Source organism: Sinohyriopsis cumingii, chromosome 16, assembly GCF_028554795.1.
Source record: "Sinohyriopsis cumingii isolate HCF-2022 chromosome 16, ASM2855479v2, whole genome shotgun sequence".
In the NCBI taxonomy this organism is placed as follows: Eukaryota; Metazoa; Mollusca; class Bivalvia; order Unionida; family Unionidae; genus Sinohyriopsis; species Sinohyriopsis cumingii.
The window spans coordinates 7959849-7982071 of NC_142976.1; the positions used below are offsets into that span (position 1 = coordinate 7959849).

Below are 22223 nucleotides of genomic sequence, written 5' to 3' on the forward strand. Positions count from 1 at the left end.
ATGGAAGGTTTTCTTGTGACTGACAGGATCATGGATTTAGTTTGTAAGGCTGACTTTTCCTACAGGCAGATCAATCAATTTCTGGTGTCCATTGTGTTCTCTCCAGGTGCTCTGTTTATGGATGGAGGGATAGAGCTTGCGGACCGTGTTTTCTCATCTACACTGTTTCCAGAGTCGGATCTGTTACAAACCTGGATAAATTTGCCGCAACACCCACTACAGGAGGATGAGCCTAATGGGGACAGACACTGGATCGAATCCAGCCCAACATTACAGGTAACACAAGACCACTGGGATGCGTATTAGATATGTTATTAATTACCCATATTATCTTACAAGTGTGATATGTATATTCAGTTGGTCTTTGTGTATCAATCACCACAGATTTCTCTGTTGCATTTTAAAATTTTAGGTGTCATTTTTAGTGGTGTTGAAATTTAGCAATTTAGTGGCATATGAGTGAGACTGTATAAACAAAACTGATCAGAATTAATTATCAGATATATTATAACCACCATGGATTTGCAGTTAATAAAAAATATAAATCGCCAAAATTTAAAACCCTCATTTTGAACCAGACTAAATCATTGAAAAAATTCCACTATACAGTAAATAATATTTATGAAATTCAAAGCTGTATATGTAATTTAAGAATATCTATTCAATTTTTAACTGACAAATAATGTTAACAGTGCAAGTGTATCACATTTTTAGATTTTCCATCTGGGTTACTGATTTTAGGCTATAAAGGCTAATTAGGACTTAAGAGATACAGACAATAACAGCTAAGGTGCAGAAATTTAAAAGTTCTCAAGTTCAGGTTTGATAACTGTGGCAGAATTTTTTTGACAAGGGAAGTGTGTGGGGAGACGTTGGCTCCTGTAAAGTTTCTAAGCCTACCATTGTTCGTATTTCTTTAATAAGAAATTCTATCACAGCCAGATTTATAAATGGTGGCATGACAAAACATTCTAGTGTACTAAATGACAGTCAAGAAACTCAGTAAACAATTCAGAAAGCCTGCTGAACTAGTAACCTGAAACTTCTGTCCATCACCAACTGGTTCTACATTTCATCATGGGGCCCCAAGTGACCGAGTGGTCTAAAGCGCTCTCCGTTATGGATCACTGCCATCTCATCTCTATCTGCGTGGGTTCGAGTCTCGGATTCAGCCAATGTGGGTATGTGAGAAAGCTTGCCAGTAGCTTCTCATGGGTCGGTGGTTCTTTCTTGGGGTTTTCCTGGGTTCTTCCTCCACCATTAATACTGGCTGCCATGTATAGCCTATCGTGTGCTGAAAAATAGTGTTAAACCCTACAACAACAACAACAACAACAACAACATTTCATCATACAGGAAGTCAGAATGTAGTCTGCAACTCAATGGTAAATGCAGGTAGATGAACATTATTCCTTTGTAAGGTTATTTATACAATGAAACATGGAAAATATAGAAAAACGCAAAATAAGAGATTCCTATGATCAGTCAATTTTTTTAATTTTTTAAATTAAATTCAGCAAAACAAGATGACTGTTTATTGACAAGGACAAAGATGCTTAATGCTAACCTTCCACCAGATCCATATATATATATATATATATATATATATATATATATATATATATATATATATATATATATATATATATATATTAACTCATACAGAGGCTGGACACCAGAATCTGTTGCTGCCAATGATGACCAGTCTGTATGATTGTCACAATACAAATCAGGATTCTCATCCAATGTCCACAGACTGTCATTAGTGATAGCATCAGAAGTGTATCTAACATACAAAATGAGGCTCTGGTGTCCAACGTACAGCTGCCCATGAAATTAGGTCTGCAGAAAGACCAAGTCAAAGTGGTGGATTGCTGGACATGAAATTAGGTCTGCAGAAAGACCAAGTCTTAGTCCTACCTGTAAGACCCAACGCTGATATTTATGTTGTGGGCGTCAGGGTCTTACAGCCTAACTAATGGCGCTGTGTAGTGTGTTTTGATGTCGTATAACATCATTACGAAAGTAAAATTTTCAGGAATATTTCACACAACTGACAACTAAAATAATGACGCTTTTCTACAAATTAAAGTTATAATGTTTTAATCAGACTTTACTTACTATGATACCTTTTCTCTAATAAATTCAAATTCTCACAAAAGTAATGGACCCGTTTTCAGGTTTCTTTGGCCTACTTTTCAGTTGGCTGGAAAGCGATGAAAGCCGAGAATGCCGAAAACGGATAAAGTTGAAACCTTATTTTTTAACAAAACGAATAAAAAATATATTATGCCTATTGGAACTGTAAGCAATGGTTCGTTTCGTTCAAGAAACATATCCCAAACATCAACCTACTTGAACTTACTTCGGCATACCTCGACTTCCGTCGCATTGCAACAAATTCAAATGTATATCAACGGAACGTGAAAATGCATCCATTTGCTAGTGTCATATTTTCATTCCACCAGGATAAAGACAGCACAGTAAGTATATTAATTACACATAAATTAGTGGAAAAATGTCGATATAGGCTGCCAAATGTGTGAGATGTTCCTGAAACTTTGATTACTCATTCCGATGTCAACGACATCGGAACACACTATACAAGGCCGTTATTTGGATAGTAAGACATAGCACCTCAACAAAATCAAAATGTGCTATGTCTTACATGTAGGACTAGACCAAGTCTAAGTGGTGGATTGCTGAACATGAAATTAGGTCATCGGAAAAACCAAGTCAAAGTGGTGGATTACTGGACATGGATCTGATTCATCCCATTAAGATAATGCGGCCAAACAGTTAATAGCTTTGTCATGGTCTTAGCATGGATCCTGTTTCTACACTCCTAGCAAATTCTATACCCCAACATTTTTTAAAAACCTTTTTATTTGATGGTGTTGTGTTCCTTTTCAATAGTTTCCATTGGATATGTTTGGCTTTTTGGCCTCTGGTGGCTTCTTGGCATCCAAAATACATCTATTTGTTGGTGTTGTAATTCAGAAGTAGAATTTATCATCAGACATTACATGAATGCAGTAGAGTTTGAACTGGAGTTAGAAGCGTCTTTTGAACATAGACTACACATAAGTAATTTATAATCTCTTCTTACCCATATTGAGAAGTAGTCATCAGAAACAATTCACTGTTATTTATTTCTCATTTTTTTAATATAAAGTATCCAATTTTGTAAATTAAATATGCATGCTATACTAAAAATCCAACTGGCCAGATGGACTGGTTGGTAATTTTTTTTGGCCCATTCCACCATGAAATAAGTTGGCATCAGACCAGTCAGCTGATTGCCAATTTCACATGCAGCCTAGTGTTCACTGTACTCATCTCCTAAGCTTAAGGAACAGAATGTGCAAAATGTAAATTTTACCTCTAATTTTGTCAAAAAAATCAAGTATAGTGAAAAATCTCATTGATAAAAGAATTGGACCATATATGACGTCAAAGTTGTAGAAATTCAGTTTCCTGTTTTTTGTGTGCAAGATTTAACTCTTTTTACATAAAGGGTCTTAAAGCTCTGCCAATATCCAGTCACCGCTTTGCAGTTTTTATTTGTGACATTCCAATTATATTTTTCTTTGCATGTGTTGTGCTGAGTTTAAGATAGATTTCACTTTGTTGTTGTTGGTGTTGTTGTTGGGTTTAACGCCATTTTTCAGCACACGATAGGCTAATTTCACTTTGTTACATGAATGATGAGATTACGTATACAAAATTTGAGAATTTAAAAGCTCAAGCATTATAAAATTGACTTTTCAGAAGATGACCAAATTTGAAGAAGCCATTGGAGTCAGATTTGATCACATTCGCCTTCTTGCACGATCATTTAGTTTAAGGAATGTGGGCTACAACAATCTAACCATGTAAGTTGAACATCTAGTGCAACAGGTGGAGCTTGGTTTTGGCCAAATATAAATTTAACAATCCTAGCATCATCGTAATGTTTTCTTACATTAAGGACCATGGTTTTTACAGATCCTAACATCAACATAATGTTTTCTAACATTAAGGACCCTGGTTTGTACAGATCCTAACATCAACATAATGTTTCCTTACATTAAGCACCATAGCTTGTACAGATCCTAACATCAACATAATGTTTTCTTACATTAAGGACCATGGTTTGTACAGATCCTAACATCATCATAATGTTTTCTTACATTAAGGACCATAGTTTGTACAGATCCTAACACCAGTGTGAATGTTTCTTACTTTAAGGACCATAATTTGTACAGATCCTAACACCAGTGTGAATGCTTTCTTATGTTAAGGACCATATTTTAGGCAGATCCTAACATCATAATGTTTTCTTACATTAAGGACCATGGTTTGTACAGATCCAAACACCAGTGTGAATGTTTCTTAAATTAAGGGCCATAGTTTGTACAGATCCTAAGACCAACATGAATGCTTTCTTAGATCAATGACCATAGTTTGTACAGATCCTAAAATCATCATGAATGCTTTCTTAGATTAAAGGACCATAGTTTGTACAGATCCTGAGACCAGCGTGAATGTTTTCTTAGATTAAGGACCAAAGTTTATACAGATCCTAACACCAGCATGAATGTTTTCTTTCATTAAGGACCATAATTTGTACAGATTCTGATCAATACGGCTTTGCCCACTGAAAACAATTATAAATTAATGTCATCAACATGCTCTGTCTAGCTCATTTAAACTCTTTAAATTCTTCATCTTATGAAACTCACAATTGTGCCAAATTCCACTTGGACCATCCTTTTCTGAATTTTTGTGTTTTGTTAGTTTTTAAAAAAAGCATTTAGTGGAATCGTTAATGTTACAAGCTGATGAAACAAGGCCCCACTTTAACTGTATAGGTTCCTGGTTATAAACATATGTAGTGTTCATATGATTGTGACATTTTTTAATTGGATTTATAACACGATTTTATATGTAACTGATTTGACAGTTTTTGTTATTGCTACAGTGGGACAACAAAGAAATACATTTGGCTTTACAACCCTCATGTAAATAATGGTTTGCATTTCCATGTGACTCGCAGACCATTTTTGTTTGTTTCTTCATGTCCTGAATCGTATGGGCCATTAATGTAACCACTTTATATGTTAAGCGATATATAGAGTGTTTAATTTCTTTTCCTTTTTATTTTTACTTTGATAAACATATTTGAAACACAATTTTAATGGCTTTCCATTAGAAAAGTCACAGATTATTATTTGAGATGAAATACAGATTTAAGGAAAAATTACTGTTGAAATGTGAGAATAGCATTTTAGTCTGCAGTACCAATCACTGGGCAGTGCTGTCATACACGGTATCATTGATCACTACAGGACTCTAACCCACAAGCACTTTAATCTCCAGTACCATTTTTTGTTGTTGTCTGTAGTACCAATTCCCTTATTACCATTCCCTTAGTCTGTATCATGAGGTTATCATGAGCCAAGCTAAATTGTGTGAAATAATTTGAGAAGCTATAATATGTTTGCATTAACTAATTAGCTAATTAACATTATTATGCCTGTACTCATGCTGTATGAAGAAACATTATAACGAAAGAGGTTATAGTGGGGGGCAACTATATTTCTGTTTATATCATTCCAGGGGCCATAACCAGAGGCTTGAGTTTCTTGGAGACACTATAATGCAGCTAGTATCATCAGAATTTCTGTTCAAGCATTTTCCAGACCACCATGAGGGGCACTTGTCTGTAAGTTTAGCCAAACACTAACCATTCTTCACCATCCCTCACCCCACCACCCTATTGATAATTAGTTTATTTCTGGCATTTTGATACATTTGAATCTTTTCTCAGTTCTTCTCTACAAACAGCTGTTGCCATATGTGAAATAATACCTGCATATGCCTTGACCAACTAATACCTTATATCATATAATATGTTCACTTGCCTTGACCCTTTATTGCCTTATATGACATTTTATCGGCACATGCATTCATACACTTAACCCCTGATCACCTGGGTTCAAGTCTTGGGCTTGGCCCATATGGTTATGTAAGAATGCTTGCCAGTAGCTTCCTGAGGGTTACTGGTTCTTCTCAAGGGGTGAGGAGGCCAGGTTCTTGCTCCACCAATACTGGCTGCCATATATTGCCTATCATGTGATGAAAAGAGGAATTATACCTATAAAATCACAACTGCAAACCACAACCTAGATTGGGGCCCTGAGTGGTCTAAAGCGCTCTTCGTTACGAATCACTGCCATCTCACCTCTGTCTGTGGCGGTCCGAGTCTAAGATTCAGCCAATGTGGGCATGTGAGAAAGCTTGCCAGTAGCTTCTCGTAGGTCGGTGGTTCTTTCCAGGGTTTTCCTAGGCTCTTCCTCCACCATTAATACTGGCCGCCATGAATAGCCTATCGTGTGCTGAAAAATGGCGTTAAACCCCACAACAACAACAACAACAACACAACCTAGATCATTATTTCCATCTGTGTTGAATACCTGTACATGCCTTGTTACAGTATTACCATATGCAACATATGTACACATGCCTTGATACAATGTTACCACATGAGACATATTACCTGCATATGCCTTGATCCACTGTCACCATGTGGGACATAATACTTGTATCCACTGCTACCATGTGTGACATAATACCTGCACATACCTGTATCCACTGTTACCATGTGTAACATAATACCTGCATATTCCTGTATCCACTATTACTATGTTTTGACATAATACCTGCACATACTTGTATCCACTATTATCATGTGTGACATAATACCTGCAAATACATGTATCCACTATTACCATGTGTAACATAATACCTGCACATTCCTGTATCTAGTATTACCACGTGTGACATAATACCTGCACATACCTGGATCTACTATTACCATGTGTGACATAATGCATGCACATACATGTATGCACTATTACCATGTGTGACATAATACCAGCACATACCTGTATCCACTACTACCATGTGTGACATAATACCTACTCATACCTGTATCCACTATTACCATGTGTGACATAATACCTGCACACACATGTATCCACTGTTACCATGTGTGACATAATGCATGCACATTCCTGTATCCACTATTACCATGTGTAACATAATACCTGCTCATACCTGTATCCACTATTACCATATGTGACATAATACTTGCACATACCTGTAACCACTGTTACCATGTGTGACATAATACCTGCACATACCTGTATCCACTATTACCATGTGTGACATAATACATTCCATTTGTCTGTTTGCCACTTAACTTTCATGCATTAAGTCAGTTTTAAGAACAAGTTTAATGTGTATTTTTTTGTTGTTGGAGACCATACTGAGAGAGACAAAGTATCTTTAAAGTGGAGAGCTATCAACATAAAGGGAGATAAATCTTCTAGTAGCATGCATACATATGTTGGGGACATTGTTTATGATATCCTTGGTGTGTGCTTATTGTGATTAATCTCAATGTCACCCAAATAAAAAGAGGTGTTTAATCTCGCTGTTTAGATATTTTATCTCACATGGTACTTCATACATATAAGTTTGTACCTTGATTTCCTTCGATTTCAGTATCATCTGTTTTAACAGGTAATGGCATTATCAAAGCACCATTCGCAAGTAATTAAAACTCTGTGGAACTTTTTCTTTTTTATGTAGCTACTGAGGAGTTCACTGGTAAACAATCGAACTCAGGCATCTGTAGCTGATGACCTTGGGATGTCAGAGTATGTAATTAGCGGTGACCAATCCTTTGATCCAAACATCAGTCTCAAAACCAAGGACAGGGCTGATCTGTTGGAAGGTTTGTACTATTGCATACTTGCAACGATCGAGGTTGTGGGGGTGGGGGACAAAGGATATTGGATCTTCAGTTACAAAGAAGGAAAGGATTTGGAATAATTATTTCTTTGGTAAATCATTTCTTGTTTTAACATGAATTATAAGTAACTAGATGCTTGAAAACCCATTCACCCTTTGTCAAAAGTTTCCAAGCATTTAGATGACCCTTAGAAATAGATTATGCTTACTTCCTATGCATACAGTTACTGTGTACAGGGGGATAAGACACCAATATTTTAACAACAGTTTTAATATTATATGTTTTATTGGCAAGAAAATAAAAAATATAAGTTCAGAGTTTAACAGAGCAGCTGATTTTTTGTTTGTCCAAAAAAAATCAAGCAGTATGCAAAAATGCTAATAGAGGACTTGTACATGTATGAAAACATGTCTAATCCAAATAAAATTGTTTTGCATTTTAAATTAATCTGGCTACTTTATTATTAATCAGGTTCTAAATTCTTGGAATTTAACTTTTTGGGATGGGTGCCTGGTATATACTTTGCAAAAATAAATGTAGTTTAAGAGTTATTGCATGAATTATCTCAGCAGTTTACCAGGACATCACCTTTGGATTACTTTCTGAGACTTGCACAATGCAGTTTTAAAGATGTACAATTAATTTTTTTTGTAGCTTTGCTGGGAGCTTTGTATGTGGACAAAGGCCTGGATTTCTGCAAGGTGCTGTGTCAGGTCTGCTTCTTTCCAAGGCTAAAGGTAATTCATTTTCAGACTTTCCCTCAATCCAAGTCTTTTTATTATACAACCACTGTCATCTATTATGCTGACAATGATTCCCAGCATAATGAGATCATTCATCATCAGTACAGTGTCATATCTTGATGAAGGGGGCCCTGAGTGACCGAGTGGTCTAAAGCACTCACCATTACGGATCACTGCTATCTCACCTCTGTCTGCGTGGATTTGAATCTTGGGTACGGCTATGGTGGGTGTGTGAGAAAGTTTGCCTGTAGCTTCTCCTGGGTCGGTGGTTCTTTCCGGGGTTTTCCTGGGTTCTTCCTCCATCATTAATACTGGGCACCATGTATAGCCTATTTTGTGCTGAAAAGTGCCATTAAACCCTTCAACATCATATCTTGATGAAGCCCAGCATAATGAGACGATACATCATCAATGCTGTGTTATCTCTTGATGAAGCCCAGCATAATGAGATGATACATCATGAATGCTGTGTTATCTCATGATGATGCCCAGCATAATGAGATCATGCATCATCAGTGTTGTATCTCTTGATGAAGCCTAGCATAATGAGATGATACATCATCAATGCCATGTTATCTCTTGATGAAGCCCAGCATAGTGAGATGATACATCGTCAATGGCATGTTATCTCTTGATGAAGCCCAGCATAATGAGATGATACATCATCAGTGCCATGTTATCTCTTGATGAAGCCCAGCATAATGAGATGATACATCATGAATGCTGTGTTATCTCATGATGATGCCCAGCATAATGAGATCATGCATCATCAGTGTTGTATCTCTTGATGAAGCCTAGCATAATGAGATGATACATCATCAATGCCATGTTATCTCTTGATGAAGCCCAGCATAGTGAGATGATACATCGTCAATGGCATGTTATCTCTTGATGAAGCCCAGCATAATGAGATGATACATCATCAGTGCCATGTTATCTCTTGATGAAGCCTAGCATAATGAGATCATAAACTGTCAACACAGTGACATCTATTATGACAATGATGACCAGCATAATGAGATGATACATCATCAATGTCATGTTATCTATTGATGAAGCCCAGCATAATGAGATCATAAACTGTCAACACAGTGACATCTATTATGATGATGATGATGATGACCAGCATTATGAAATGATGCATCATCAGTGCTGTGTTATCTCTTGATGAAGCCGAACATAGTGAGATGATACATCATCAGTGCTGTGTTATCTCTTGATGAAACCCAGCATAATGAGATCATAAACTGTCAACACAGTGACATCTATTATGACAATGATAACCAGCATAATGAGATGATACATCATCAATGCCGTGTTATCTATTGATGAAGCCCAGCATAATGAGATCATAAACTGTCAACACAGTGACATCTATTATGACAATGATGACCAGCATAATGAGATGATACATCATCAATGCCGTGTTATCTATTGATGAAGCCCAGCATAATGAGATCATAAACTGTCAACACAGTGACATCTATTATGATGATGATGATGATGACCAGCATTATGAAATGATGCATCATCAATGCTGTGTTATCTCTTGATGAAGCCCAGCATAGTGAGATGATACATCATCAATGCTGTGTTATCTCTTGATGAAGCCCAACATAGTGAGATGATACATCATCAGTGCCATGTTATCTCTTGATGAAACCCAGCATAATGAGATCATAAACTGTCAACACAGTGACATCTATTATGACAATGATGATCAGCACAATGAGATGATACATCATCGGTACAGCATAATGAATTCATTCATCATCAGGCCAGTTACATGTCTTATGATGTTGATGACCAGCATATGAGATCATAAACTATCAGCACAGTGACATCTATTATGACAATGATGATCAGCACAATGAGATGATACATCTTCAGTACAGCATAATGAATTCATTCATCATCAGGCCAGTTACATGTCTTATGATGTTGATGACCAGCATATGAGATCATAAACTATCAGCACAGTGACATCTATTATGACAATGATGATCAGCACAATGAGATGATACATCATCAGTACAGCATAATGAATTCATTCATCATCAGGCCAGTTACATCTCTTATAATGTTGATGACCAGCATATGAGATCATAAACTATCAGCACAGTGACATCTATTATGACAATGATGATCAGCATAATGAGATCATAAACTATCAGCACAGTTACATCTCCTATCAGGATGAAGCCCAGCACAGTGAGATAATACATCACCAGCAAAGTGACATCAAAAACTTGGTTTGTATCTCCGTCTCCTCTAGTCTTAGCTGTGATGTATCATGTGATGTGTTTTAACTGACAATGTCATGGACTTGGAAGGCAGTTAACACAGAAAACTTCTGAACTTGTATTTTGAGGATTGTACCTTTCATTACTTTTATCTTTATTTTCTGTGCATTTTGTGTTGGAGGGAGGTATTTGCAACATCTTTTCATTTTTCTTTTGTCTCTAGGTGGATATTTACTTTTGATTGGAGTGGTTTTGACTTCCTGTAAATTTTGGCATTACGTTTGACTGTGCCATAAGGCTGAGTGTACTATGTTATGATGTCTGTTCATTTGTCTTTCCATCTAAATGTCCATCCATCTGTTACCAGGTTGGTTTCTGCTCAGTAACCTGAACTGTCCATCTGTAGTTACCAAGCTTTGTGGATGGATGACACTTGAGCTAAGAGAGAACCAGTTGATAATGAGCTAAATAACTCAAAGGTCAAAATCACTCTGAGTTCACGAGTAATGGTTTCTTCACAATTGCTCAAGTTTGCCACCCTATGCAGCTTCCAGTCATTGTGAAAAGACTACATAACTGGATAAGGAAAAACCTTATCAATTTGAGGCTCAAAAGGTCAAAGGTCAGTGTCACTGACTGAAAAAGAAAAATGCTTTCTTTACATAAACTCAAATTCATGTCAGGAAGAAACTATTGATTATGGAGTCAAAAGGTCAAAGAGCAAGGTCACTGACTGCAAGAATTAAAAATTGGTTTTCCATGGTAAGATAATTCTACATGGCCTACCCCAAACAGACTTTGTGCATATCATGAACTAGGTGTAAGGTTGATTTTAGCATCAAAGGTCAAGGTCACTGACAAAAATAAGACAAATAGTTTTGTTCTAAATAACATTAGTTCCACATTTTAGGCCTGGCCCAAACTTTGTGGATGGTTGCACTTATGGTAATGAAGAAACCTATCAGTTTGATAAGAAACAGAAGTCACAACCATGTTTTTTTACATCCAATCTTCCCCAGAGTTTATAGTACTACAATTATAGCTTGATGAAAAGTGACATTATTTCAAAGACATTGTAAGAGAATGATTATGTCATTTCAAGTTGCACACTAAACATAGATTTTGCAAAAGTGGATAACCTTAATGTGTTGCAGTTATTTAATTGATGAAAAACTATAGTTTACAACTGTATTTGCTTTCGTTTTTAGATTAAATGTTCTTTTTGTTTTTTAATGTCCAAGTTCATTTTTGAGTTTTTAAACAGGACTTTATCCTGAATCAAAACTAGAATAACCCTATAGTATTTCAGTATTTAGTAATACCATGTCTTGATTGACCCTGTATAGTTGCTGTATGTACTTTTATAGTAACAGATTGTAGAATATATTATTTTTGTTACAAGATCTCCATTTAATACCAGTTTTTCACTTGTTCTTTTTGTCTAGGAGTTTATCCTAAACCAGGACTGGAATGACCCCAAGTCACAGTTACAGCAATGCTGTCTCAGTTTGAGAGAGATGAATGAAGAGGATCCTGACATCCCAGTCTACAAGTAAGACACTTTAACTTTAATCAGGAATAGTCCCAGTCTACCAGTAAGCCACATTAACTGTAATTGGGTGTAGTCCCAGTCTACAAGTAAGCCACATTAACTTTAATTGGGTGTAGTCCCAGTCTACAAGTAAGCCACATTAACTTTAATTGGGTGTAGTCCCAGTCTACAAGTAAGACAATTTAACTTTAATTGGGTGTAGTTCCAGTCTACAAGTAAGGCACTTTAATTGGGTGTAGTTCCAGTCTGCAAGTAAGACAATTTAACTTTAATTGGATGTAGTTCCAGTCTACAAGTAAGACAGTTTAACTTTAATTGGGTGTAGTTCCAGTCTACAAGTAAGACAGTTTAACTTTAATTGGGTGTAGTTCCAGTCTACATGTAAGGCACTTTAACTTTAATTGGGTGTAGTTCCAGTCTACAAGTAAGGCACTTTAACTTTAAATGGGTGTAGTTCCAGTCCACAAGTAAGGCACTTTAACTTTAATTGGGTGTAGTTCCAGTCTGCAAGTAAGGCACTTTAACTTTAATTGGGTGTAGTTCCAGTCTACAAGTAAGACAGTTTAACTTTAATTGGGTGTAGTTCCAGTCTACAAGTAAGACAATTTAACTTCAATTGGGTGTAGTTCCAGTCTACAAGTAAGGCACTTTAATTGGAAGTAGTTCCAGTCTGCAAGTAAGGCACTTTAACTTTAATTGGGTGTAGTTCCAGTCTACAAGTAAGGCACTTTAACTTTAATTGGATGTAGTTCCAGTCTACAAGTAAGGCAGTTTAACTTTAATTAGGTGTAGTTCCAGTCTACAAGTAAGACAGTTTAACTTTAATTGGGTGTAGTTCCAGTCTACAAGTAAGACAGTTTAATTTTAATTGGATGTAGTTCCAGTCTACAAGTAAGACAGTTTAACTTTAATTGGGTGTAGTTCCAGTCTACAAGTAAGACAGTTTAATTTTAATTGGGTGTAGTTCCAGTCTACAAGTAAGACAGTTTAACTTTAATTGGGTGTAGTTCCAGTCTACAAGTAAGACAGTTTAACTTTAATTGGGTGTAGTTCCAGTCTACAAGTAAGACAGTTTAATTTTAATTGGGTGTAGTTCCAGTCTACAAGTAAGGCAGTTTAACTTCAATTAGGCAGTTTAACATTAATTGGAAGTAGTAGTTCCAGTCTACAAGTAAGACAGTTTAATTTTAATTGGGTGTAGTTCCAGTCTACAAGTAAGGCACTTTAACTTTAATTGGGTGTAGTTCCAGTCTACAAGTAAGGCACTTTAACTTTAATTGGGTGTAGTTCCAGTCTACAAGTAAGGCACTTTAACTTAATTGGGTGTAGTTCCAGTCTACAAGTAAGACAGTTTTAACTTTAATTGGGTGTAGTTCCAGTCTACAAGTAAGACAGTTTAATTTTAATTGGAAGTAATTCCAGTCAACAAGTAGGACAGTTTAACTTTAATTGGGTGTAGTTCCAGTCTACAAGTAAGACAGTTTAACTTTAATTGAGTGTAGTTCCAGTCTACAAGTAAGGCACTTTAACTTAATTGGGTGCAGTTCCAGTCTACAAGTAAGGCACTTTAACTTGAATTTAGGCAGTTTAACATTAATTGGGTGTAGTTCCAGTCTACAAGTAAGACAGTTTAACTTTAATTGGGTGTAGTTCCAGTCTACATGTAAGGCACTTTAACTTTAATTGGGTGTAGTTCCAGTCTACATGTAAGACACTTTAATTGGATGTAGTTCCAGTCTACAAGTAAGACAGTTTAACTTTAATTGGGTGTAGTTCCAGTCTACAAGTAAGGCACTTTAACTTTAATTGGGTGTAGTTCCAGTCTACAAGTAAGGCACTTTAACTTTAAATGGGTGTAGTTTCAGTCCACAAGTAAGGCACTTTAACTTTAATTGGGTGTAGTTCCAGTCTACAAGTAAGGCACTTTAACTTTAATTGGGTGTAGTTCCAGTCTACAAGTAAGACAGTTTAATTTTAATTGGGTGTAGTTCCAGTCTACAAGTAAGGCAGTTTAACTTCAATTTAGGCAGTTTAACATTAATTGGAAGTAGTAGTTCCAGTCTACAAGTAAGACAGTTTAATTTTAATTGGGTGTAGTTCCAGTCTACAAGTAAGGCACTTTAACTTTAATTGGGTGTAGTTCCAGTCTACAAGTAAGGCACTTTAACTTTAATTGGATGTAGTTCCAGTCTACAAATAAGACAGTTTAACTTTAATTGGGTGTAGTTCCAGTCTACAAGACAGTTTAACTTTTATTGGGTGTAGTTCCAGTCTACAAGTAAGGCACTTTAACTTTAATTGGGTGTAGTTCCAGTCTACAAGTAAGGCAGTTTAACTTGAATTTAGGCAGCTTAACATTAATTAGAAGTAGTTCCAGTCAACAAGTAAGGCAGTTTAACTTGAATTTAGGCAGTTTAACATTAATTGGAAGTAATTCCAATCTACAAGTAAGGCAGTTTAACTTGAATTTAGGCAGTTTAACTTTAATTGGAAGTAGTTCCAGTCTAAGGCAGTTTAATCCGGAATAAGCAAGTACATATGTAATTTTTAGCATGCACTCTCAAAAAAACAGGGAAACTGTCAACATATATCTTATTATCCTAAATGAAAATGTTGCTCAGCAGGCATCCATTATAGTCGTATTGGCAATGGGTATTCACCAGAAGTCTTCTAATCCTGTTTAGTTTTTGATCTAAATGAAAATGGTTCTCATCTTGCATCCAGTATGCTACCATATTGGCTAATTTTAATATCTTATCTCACAAGAATATAGAGATGGTTTCAATACTCGGCAGTTTTTAAGGAGAAATTATCTAATCTTGAATTCATGGAAATTCTTTTTGGACATTACAGTGTCAGTCCCATCTAGGTACACTTGTTTTTGGATGTTACAGTGTCATTCCCTTCTAGGTACACTTGTTTTTGGACGCTAGTGTCAGTCCCATCTAGGTACACTTGTTTTTGGACATTACAGTGTCAGTCCCATCTAGGTACACTTGTTTTTGGACATTAGTGTCAGTCCCATCTAGGTACACTTGTTTTTGGACATTACAGTGTCAGTCCCTTCTAGGTACACTTGTTTTTTTGGACATTACAGTGTCGGTCTCTTCTAGGTACACTTGTTTTTTACTCTGGTTGACAGTTTTGCAAAATAGTTTTCCATTATTCTTCATTGGAAGACACACAAAATCTCATAATATCCATATCTCACTTTACAATTTTAAACACAGGGATGCAGTTTTAATATCCCTTTACTGTGGATTCCAAATGTTTATATTAAACACTTTACTTTGTTTTACCCAAGTTGTAGAATTTCAGGTAAGTGGTTTCATCATTAAACATTGGGTTTGTCCTGTTGGATTAACCACATAGTCTTAATTTATTTTTCCTCCCATGCTTACTCTGATAGTATCTTTTGAATAGTAAAAAAAAAATCTTTTGTTAGAAATGAGAATTTTCATTGTTCAGTTATTACTACAAATAAACAAGAATATCGTGCAGCTTATATAAATATGTCATGGTCCATATTATTCTGGTAGCTTCTGATGTCATGGTCCATAGTATTCTGGTAGCTTCTGATGTCATGGCCCATAGTATTTGACAATTCTGGTAGCTTCTGATGTCATGGTCCATAGTATTTGACAATTCTGGTAGCTTCTGATAGAGGATAGGATTAGCATACCTTTTGCATCACAGCAGATGAGAGAATATTACAATATACATACTGTAAATTCCTCATGATACATACAAGAGTATTCACATTGGAGAATATTACAAGGTGTTTCATACTTTGTGCAGGGTCATTGAGTGCACAGGGCCAACTAATACTAGGAAATACAAAGTTGCAGTGTATTTCCGTGGTGAGCGGCTGGCATCAGGGGTTGGTCACAGTATCCAGGAGGCAGAGATGGAAGCTGCCACACAAGCTCTGTTTGACAGATCTGGTAAGTACAAAAAGCAAGTACTGTAAATTCATTAATTTCTGTGGACATTAATTTTTGTGGTTTTGCAAAAGAAGTAACATTTTCATCATTTCATAAGTTTATGGATTAGGGTGGGACACTTTTGTTTCAACAGAAGAGTCTGTTTTTGTTGGCTATTCAAAGATTTTATAACAACCACAAAACACACAAAAACTGACCATCTGGTGAGCACAAATAGATCTTTATAACAATCTGGTATAAGAGCAGATAGGGATACAAGCATCTTATTTTTAGAGATCTAATAATACATGTATAAATGCATATAGCTGTATGACATATATGGTGAGGACACACAGACATACAGTATTGTAATATAGAACTGGTTGGTACACAGGTATATAGACAACTGTGTTGTGACAGAGACAGTGAGTACATAATCAAAAACTTGTGAGTACACAGAGAGACAAGCAGTTCTCTAGGACATGGTCAATACACATACAGACAAACAGTTCTGTAAGACCTGGTGAGTGCAAAGGCATATAGACTATGGTAAATGTACACTAACATTCAGCTTTGTATAACATTATGAGTGCTCAGACAAATGAACACATGCACAGTTCATATGACAGATGTGGTGAGTGCAGGCAGATAGTTCTGTAGTGACAGATATGGTGAGTGCATGGACATTATGGACTTGGGCAACTACATGCCCATATACACAGTTTCATATGACAGATGTGGTGAGTGCAGGCAGATAGTTCTGTAGTGACAGATGTGGTGAGTGCAGGCAGATAGTTCTGTAGTGACAGATGTGGTGAGTGCAGGCAGATAGTTCTGTAGTGACATGTGGTGAGTGCAAGCAGATAGTTCTGTAGTGACAGATATGGTGAGTGCAGGCAGATAGTTCTGTAGTGACAGATGTGGTGAGTGCAGGCAGATAGTTCTGTAGTGACAGATATGGTGAGTGCATGGACATAATGGACTTGGGCAACTACATGCCCATATACACAGTTTCATATGACAGATATGATGAGTTCACAGACAGATGGCTCTGGTGTATACACAGAAGACAAGCAGCTCTGTATTATGGGATATGGTAAGAACACAGATACACAGCTCTGCCTCAAAAACAGATCTAGTGGGTACATATAGACAGCTTTGCCTGATGAACAGCTCTAGTGGATACAGATAGCTTTCCTGAAAAACAGCTCAGTTGGATAGAGATAGATCTGCCTTATGAACAGCTCTAGTGGATACAGATTGACAGCTGTGCCTAACAAACAGTTCTAGTGGATACAGATAGACAGCTCTGCCTGACAAACAGCTCTAGTGGATACAGTTAGACAGCTCTGCCTAATAAACAGCTCTAGCAGATACAGATAAACAGCTTTGCATGACAAACAGCTCTAGTGGATACAGATAGACAGCTCTGCCTGACAAACAGCTCTAGTGGATATCAATAGACAGCTCTGTCTGACAAACAGCTCTAGTGGATACAGATAGACAGCTCTGCCTGACAAACAGCTCAAGTGGATACAGATAGAAAGCTCTGCCTGACAAACAGCTCTAGTGGATACAGATAGAAAGCTCTGCCTGACAAACAGCTTTAGTGGATACAGATAGACAGCTCTGCCTGACAAACAGCTCTAGTGGATACAGATAGACAGCTCTGCCTGACAAACAGCTCTAGTGGATACAGACAGACAGCTCTGCCTGACATACAGCTCTAGTGGATAAAGATAGACAGCTCTATTAGGCATATTTATTATGTAGATGGACAGAGAGACAGACAGATAGCTCTGTTCAGATAGATCTGAAGACAGATAGGAAGAATCACAGGTGGACTTAAAGATCTGTAATACAGATCTTGTGGATACACTTTGTTTATAATTATATATTGCCTGACACTCTATATGATAGATAGTGATATGGGTGTACTCACATTTTTGTACTTACAAATAGGTAAAAATATTTTGTCAGTTGCCAATAGAACAGTTTAATTTTTTAGTTTTTAAAAATGTCACTAAGATTGAATAAGTCCAAAGAATTCACCTTTATTCATGACTTGACCCCTTAAACATGTAGATTTCAAATTGAGGGTACTCATCCACAACAACAGTGATCACTCTGGTGTGAATAGATGACCTCTATGATGTGAATAGATGACCACTATGGTGTGAAGAGATGACCACTATGGTGTGAAGACGTCCATATGCTATCCTGTATATTGATAGAAATTGATTCAAAATAGCTTAGAAATGTTTTGGACTTAGTCAATTTTTTGGTGAAGTTTTGGAAACTAACATAATTGTTTGTTCTAGGGGCAGCTGATTAAATATTTTTTATATAGTGGTAATTATAGGAATGTAATTATATAATTATAGTGATGTAATTATAGTAATATAATAATGTATTTTAGTAATGTAATAATGTAATTATAGCAATGTAATAATGTAAAATTAATGTAATTATGTAATTATATTAATGTAAATATGTAATTATTGTAATGTAATTGTGTATTTATGGTAATATAATTATAGTAATGTGATTATGTAATTATAGTAATGCAATTGTGTATTTATAGTATTTATAGTAATGTAATTATACTAATGTAATCTAGGTACTTCTGTCAGTTAGAATAATTACAGTGTATAGTTTCTCCTGTGCTCATGTGAAGTCATGTGACCAAAATGCTTAGACTAACGACCATATAAAGGGACATAAACCCAAAGTGTTATATTTTCAAGGTCATTATTCTGTTTACTGTCAGTTAATAATTAATTTTTAAAAGCACTAGAGTGGCATAAAATCACTTGTTGGGTGAAATTCTAAAAGATTATTATGTCAAGAAAAAGTTATTTTTTTAAAAGAAACAGTTTGAGAGTAAAGTAGTGAAGAATGGAAGGGTAATGCAAAAAAATGAAGCAGCAGTAAATCCTAAAATGAAAAAGACACATTTACTGGTACATGTAATAATTAGGTGTATAATTGTTTTCTTTTCTGTTATAATTTGTTTTACCTCCTTAAAATGTTTTTATACTTAAGTCTGCTTATATTTGGCAGTGATTTTATTTTCCATTTGACAGTGTCAGGTGAGTGCCATTAAAACTTTGAGATGCCTGATGTATATGCAGGCATAAGTCTATAAACAAAACTATAATAGATCGCACAAGTATAAAACACATAGATCTTGTCAATAAATTATCATTTTTGCACAAAACAGTCCCCAGCTATCTGATTTGTTTTGTTCTGTTATTTCCAGAACTGTTCCCAATCCTTGAACATCACCGTCGGTTCTTGTGGAAGTACAATCGGCAGAGGCTTATGAAAGTTAGAGAGGAATCCATACAAATGGATGTCCCCAAAAGCTATGCCATTGATAAGCCTCCACAGAAAGGCCTTCACCAGAGACCAGAAAGACGAGATTATCGGCAGCGGAAAACATGACATACAAAGACAGAAGGGATGGACAAAAGCTAATAGGAATTTTATGTCAAAATGCTTTGTTTGACCACTTGGTGCATTACAGCATCAAGATCAAATTATTCAAGCAGAATGGAACTATTGCCTGTAGAATGCAAAGACATGACGTCACCTGTGTAATGATGGCAGTCACTACTGAATTAGATCATAAATACAATGCATGTACTCATATTAAGAGAGACTTTGAGTTGGCATTTTTAAGGGTTCAAAACTATGGTATTAGACTCGAGACTAATGGAATAAAATTTACTGATTAAAACATTGTCGTGTTGTTATATGATGTTGCAGCAAGAATTCACACACACACAGAGTCCTCTTCAGAGTGTCACAGTGATTATAGTTTTGTTGAATATTAGAGTTACATTTTACAGGTGAAATAGGACTGAGGCATGGCAAAAATACTTATGGCTAGTTTTTTTCTGAAGTTGATGCCACAATATAATGGTGAAACGCAACTGTAAGCAAGGCAGAAGTAGAACGTAAAAACAATCAAAGACTTTAATGCAAAGTGATATGTAATTCCATTTCAATGAATACTTTGCAAAAATGGTTAGTCAATATTTGTTATGTAGTCCATTGGCAAATCTGGCTAAATATTCATCAATTTCTCACTCAAATTGAGATATGCTATCAATAAAATTTATTATAGCCCTCACAGTTTTATAAAATAACTCTAACAGCATACTAGCATTATAGGTCATCTTTAAATAATCCAGCAATGTTCAGCTAGTTTGTATATCATTGAATTGTAAAAGATTGGGTTTGCGTGTTACTCATGTTGAGATCTTTCTTGAATACAGGGCCAGGCCTCATATTTACAAAACTTGTCAGCTGGCATATGGGGCCCAGCCTCATAGCCTCAGAACTCCACAATTTGAACACATTGCCAGATGCCATAGTTAAAAAACAAGTTAATTTGAATATGGGGCCAGATCACATAGTCACAGAACTCAGCAGCAGATTGAATATGTGACCACATGCCATAGTCACAAGCCTCTTCAGCTTGAGTTTTGGACAGAGCCCACAGTCACAAAACAACTGAACTTGGATACAGGCCAGCCCCATAGTCACAAAACAACTTAACTTGAACACAGGCCAGCCCCAGTAGTCACAAAACAACTCAACTTGAATTCAGGCTAGACTCCATAGTCACAAAACACCTCGATCTAATACAGGACGAGAACTCATAGTCACCAAACTCCTCAGCTTAAATACAAGGTTGAGCCAACTGGTCACAAAACTCCTCAACTTGAATACAGAGCCAGATCCCATATTCACAAAACTCATCCATTTGAATACATGGTCAGGCCGCATAGTCACAAAACCCCTCAGCTTGACTACAATGCCAGGCCAAATGGTCACAGAACTCCTCAACTTGAATAAAGGCCAGGCCAGATGGTCACTGAACTCCTCAACTTGAATAAAGGCCAGGCCAGATGGTCACAGAACTCCTCAACTTGAATAAAGGCCAGGCCAGGTGGTCACAGAACTCCTTAACTTGAATAAAGGGCAGGCCAGGCCAGATGGTCACTGAACTCCTCAACTTGAATAAAGGCCAGGCCAGATGGTCACAGAACTCCTCAACTTGAATAAAGGCCAGGCCAGGTGGTCACTGAACTCCTCAACTTGAATAAAGGCCAGGCCAGGTGGTCACAGAACTCCTCAACTTGAATAGAGGCCAGGCCAGGAGGTCACTGAACTCCTCAACTTGAATAAAGGGCAGGCCAGGCCAGGTGGTCACTGAACTCCTCAACTTGAATAAAGGGCAGGCCAGGCCAGGTGGTCACTGAACTCCTCAACTTGGATAAAGGGCAGGCCAGGCCAGGTGGTCACTGAACTCCTCAACTTGAATAAAGGGCAGGCCAGGCCAGGTGGTCACTGAACTCCTCAACTTGAATAAAGGGCAGGCCAGATGGTCACAGAACTCCTTATCTCCAGTACATTCCCTAGCTTGAATTTTGAATTCAGATATTTTAGTAAGCAGATTTATATACAAAATATTTTCAAGTTCCAGTTGAGTTGGTTCAAGAATGTTGCTAAATATGGAGTGTTGCTTTACATAAATTTATTTCTTGTAAAGAAACAGTATTTGACTGTACACTCAATAAACTTAATGACCATGGCACACGTCTCAGAGATCAGCAACAGAAAAGTAGTCCAGACAAGTTAACATCTTAAAGTTACATTACTATAAATCCCTCATTATACCACTCCCCCTCATGAGTAGTCAACATCTGTAACTTGTGTGTACATATATGTGTGTATGTATATATGCATGTATCTTTAAGGTGGACTGTGATTGATTGCACTCAGTAGAGAATATATGTAGATAATGTCTTCAAGTAAATCCTTTTAAAGTGCTAGCTTGGATACGAATGGTAAGCCAAGTTATAATTAAATTTGTGCCTGTTGAAGCTATCTCTGGCAAGCATTTCTGTGAGTGAAACAAATTTGCATGCCTTGCTTACAGCCAGCTAT

General features: G+C 36.6%; 1 protein-coding gene across 1 annotated transcript in view; it reads left to right on the forward strand.

The window, feature by feature from the left end:
* LOC149779899 (ribonuclease 3-like) overlaps positions 1-20004 on the forward strand; it is a 100862-nt gene extending 80858 nt beyond the window's left edge. The window contains exons 23-30 of the mRNA XM_089936586.1: positions 107-276; positions 3772-3875; positions 5602-5707; positions 7639-7783; positions 8456-8538; positions 12233-12339; positions 16138-16283; positions 19525-20004. Coding sequence (XP_089792712.1) covers positions 107-276; positions 3772-3875; positions 5602-5707; positions 7639-7783; positions 8456-8538; positions 12233-12339; positions 16138-16283; positions 19525-19709 — 1046 coding nt within the window. The 3' untranslated portion in view covers positions 19710-20004. The remainder of the gene's footprint in view (positions 1-106; positions 277-3771; positions 3876-5601; positions 5708-7638; positions 7784-8455; positions 8539-12232; positions 12340-16137; positions 16284-19524) is intronic.
* Positions 20005-22223: the final 2219 nt, after the last annotated feature.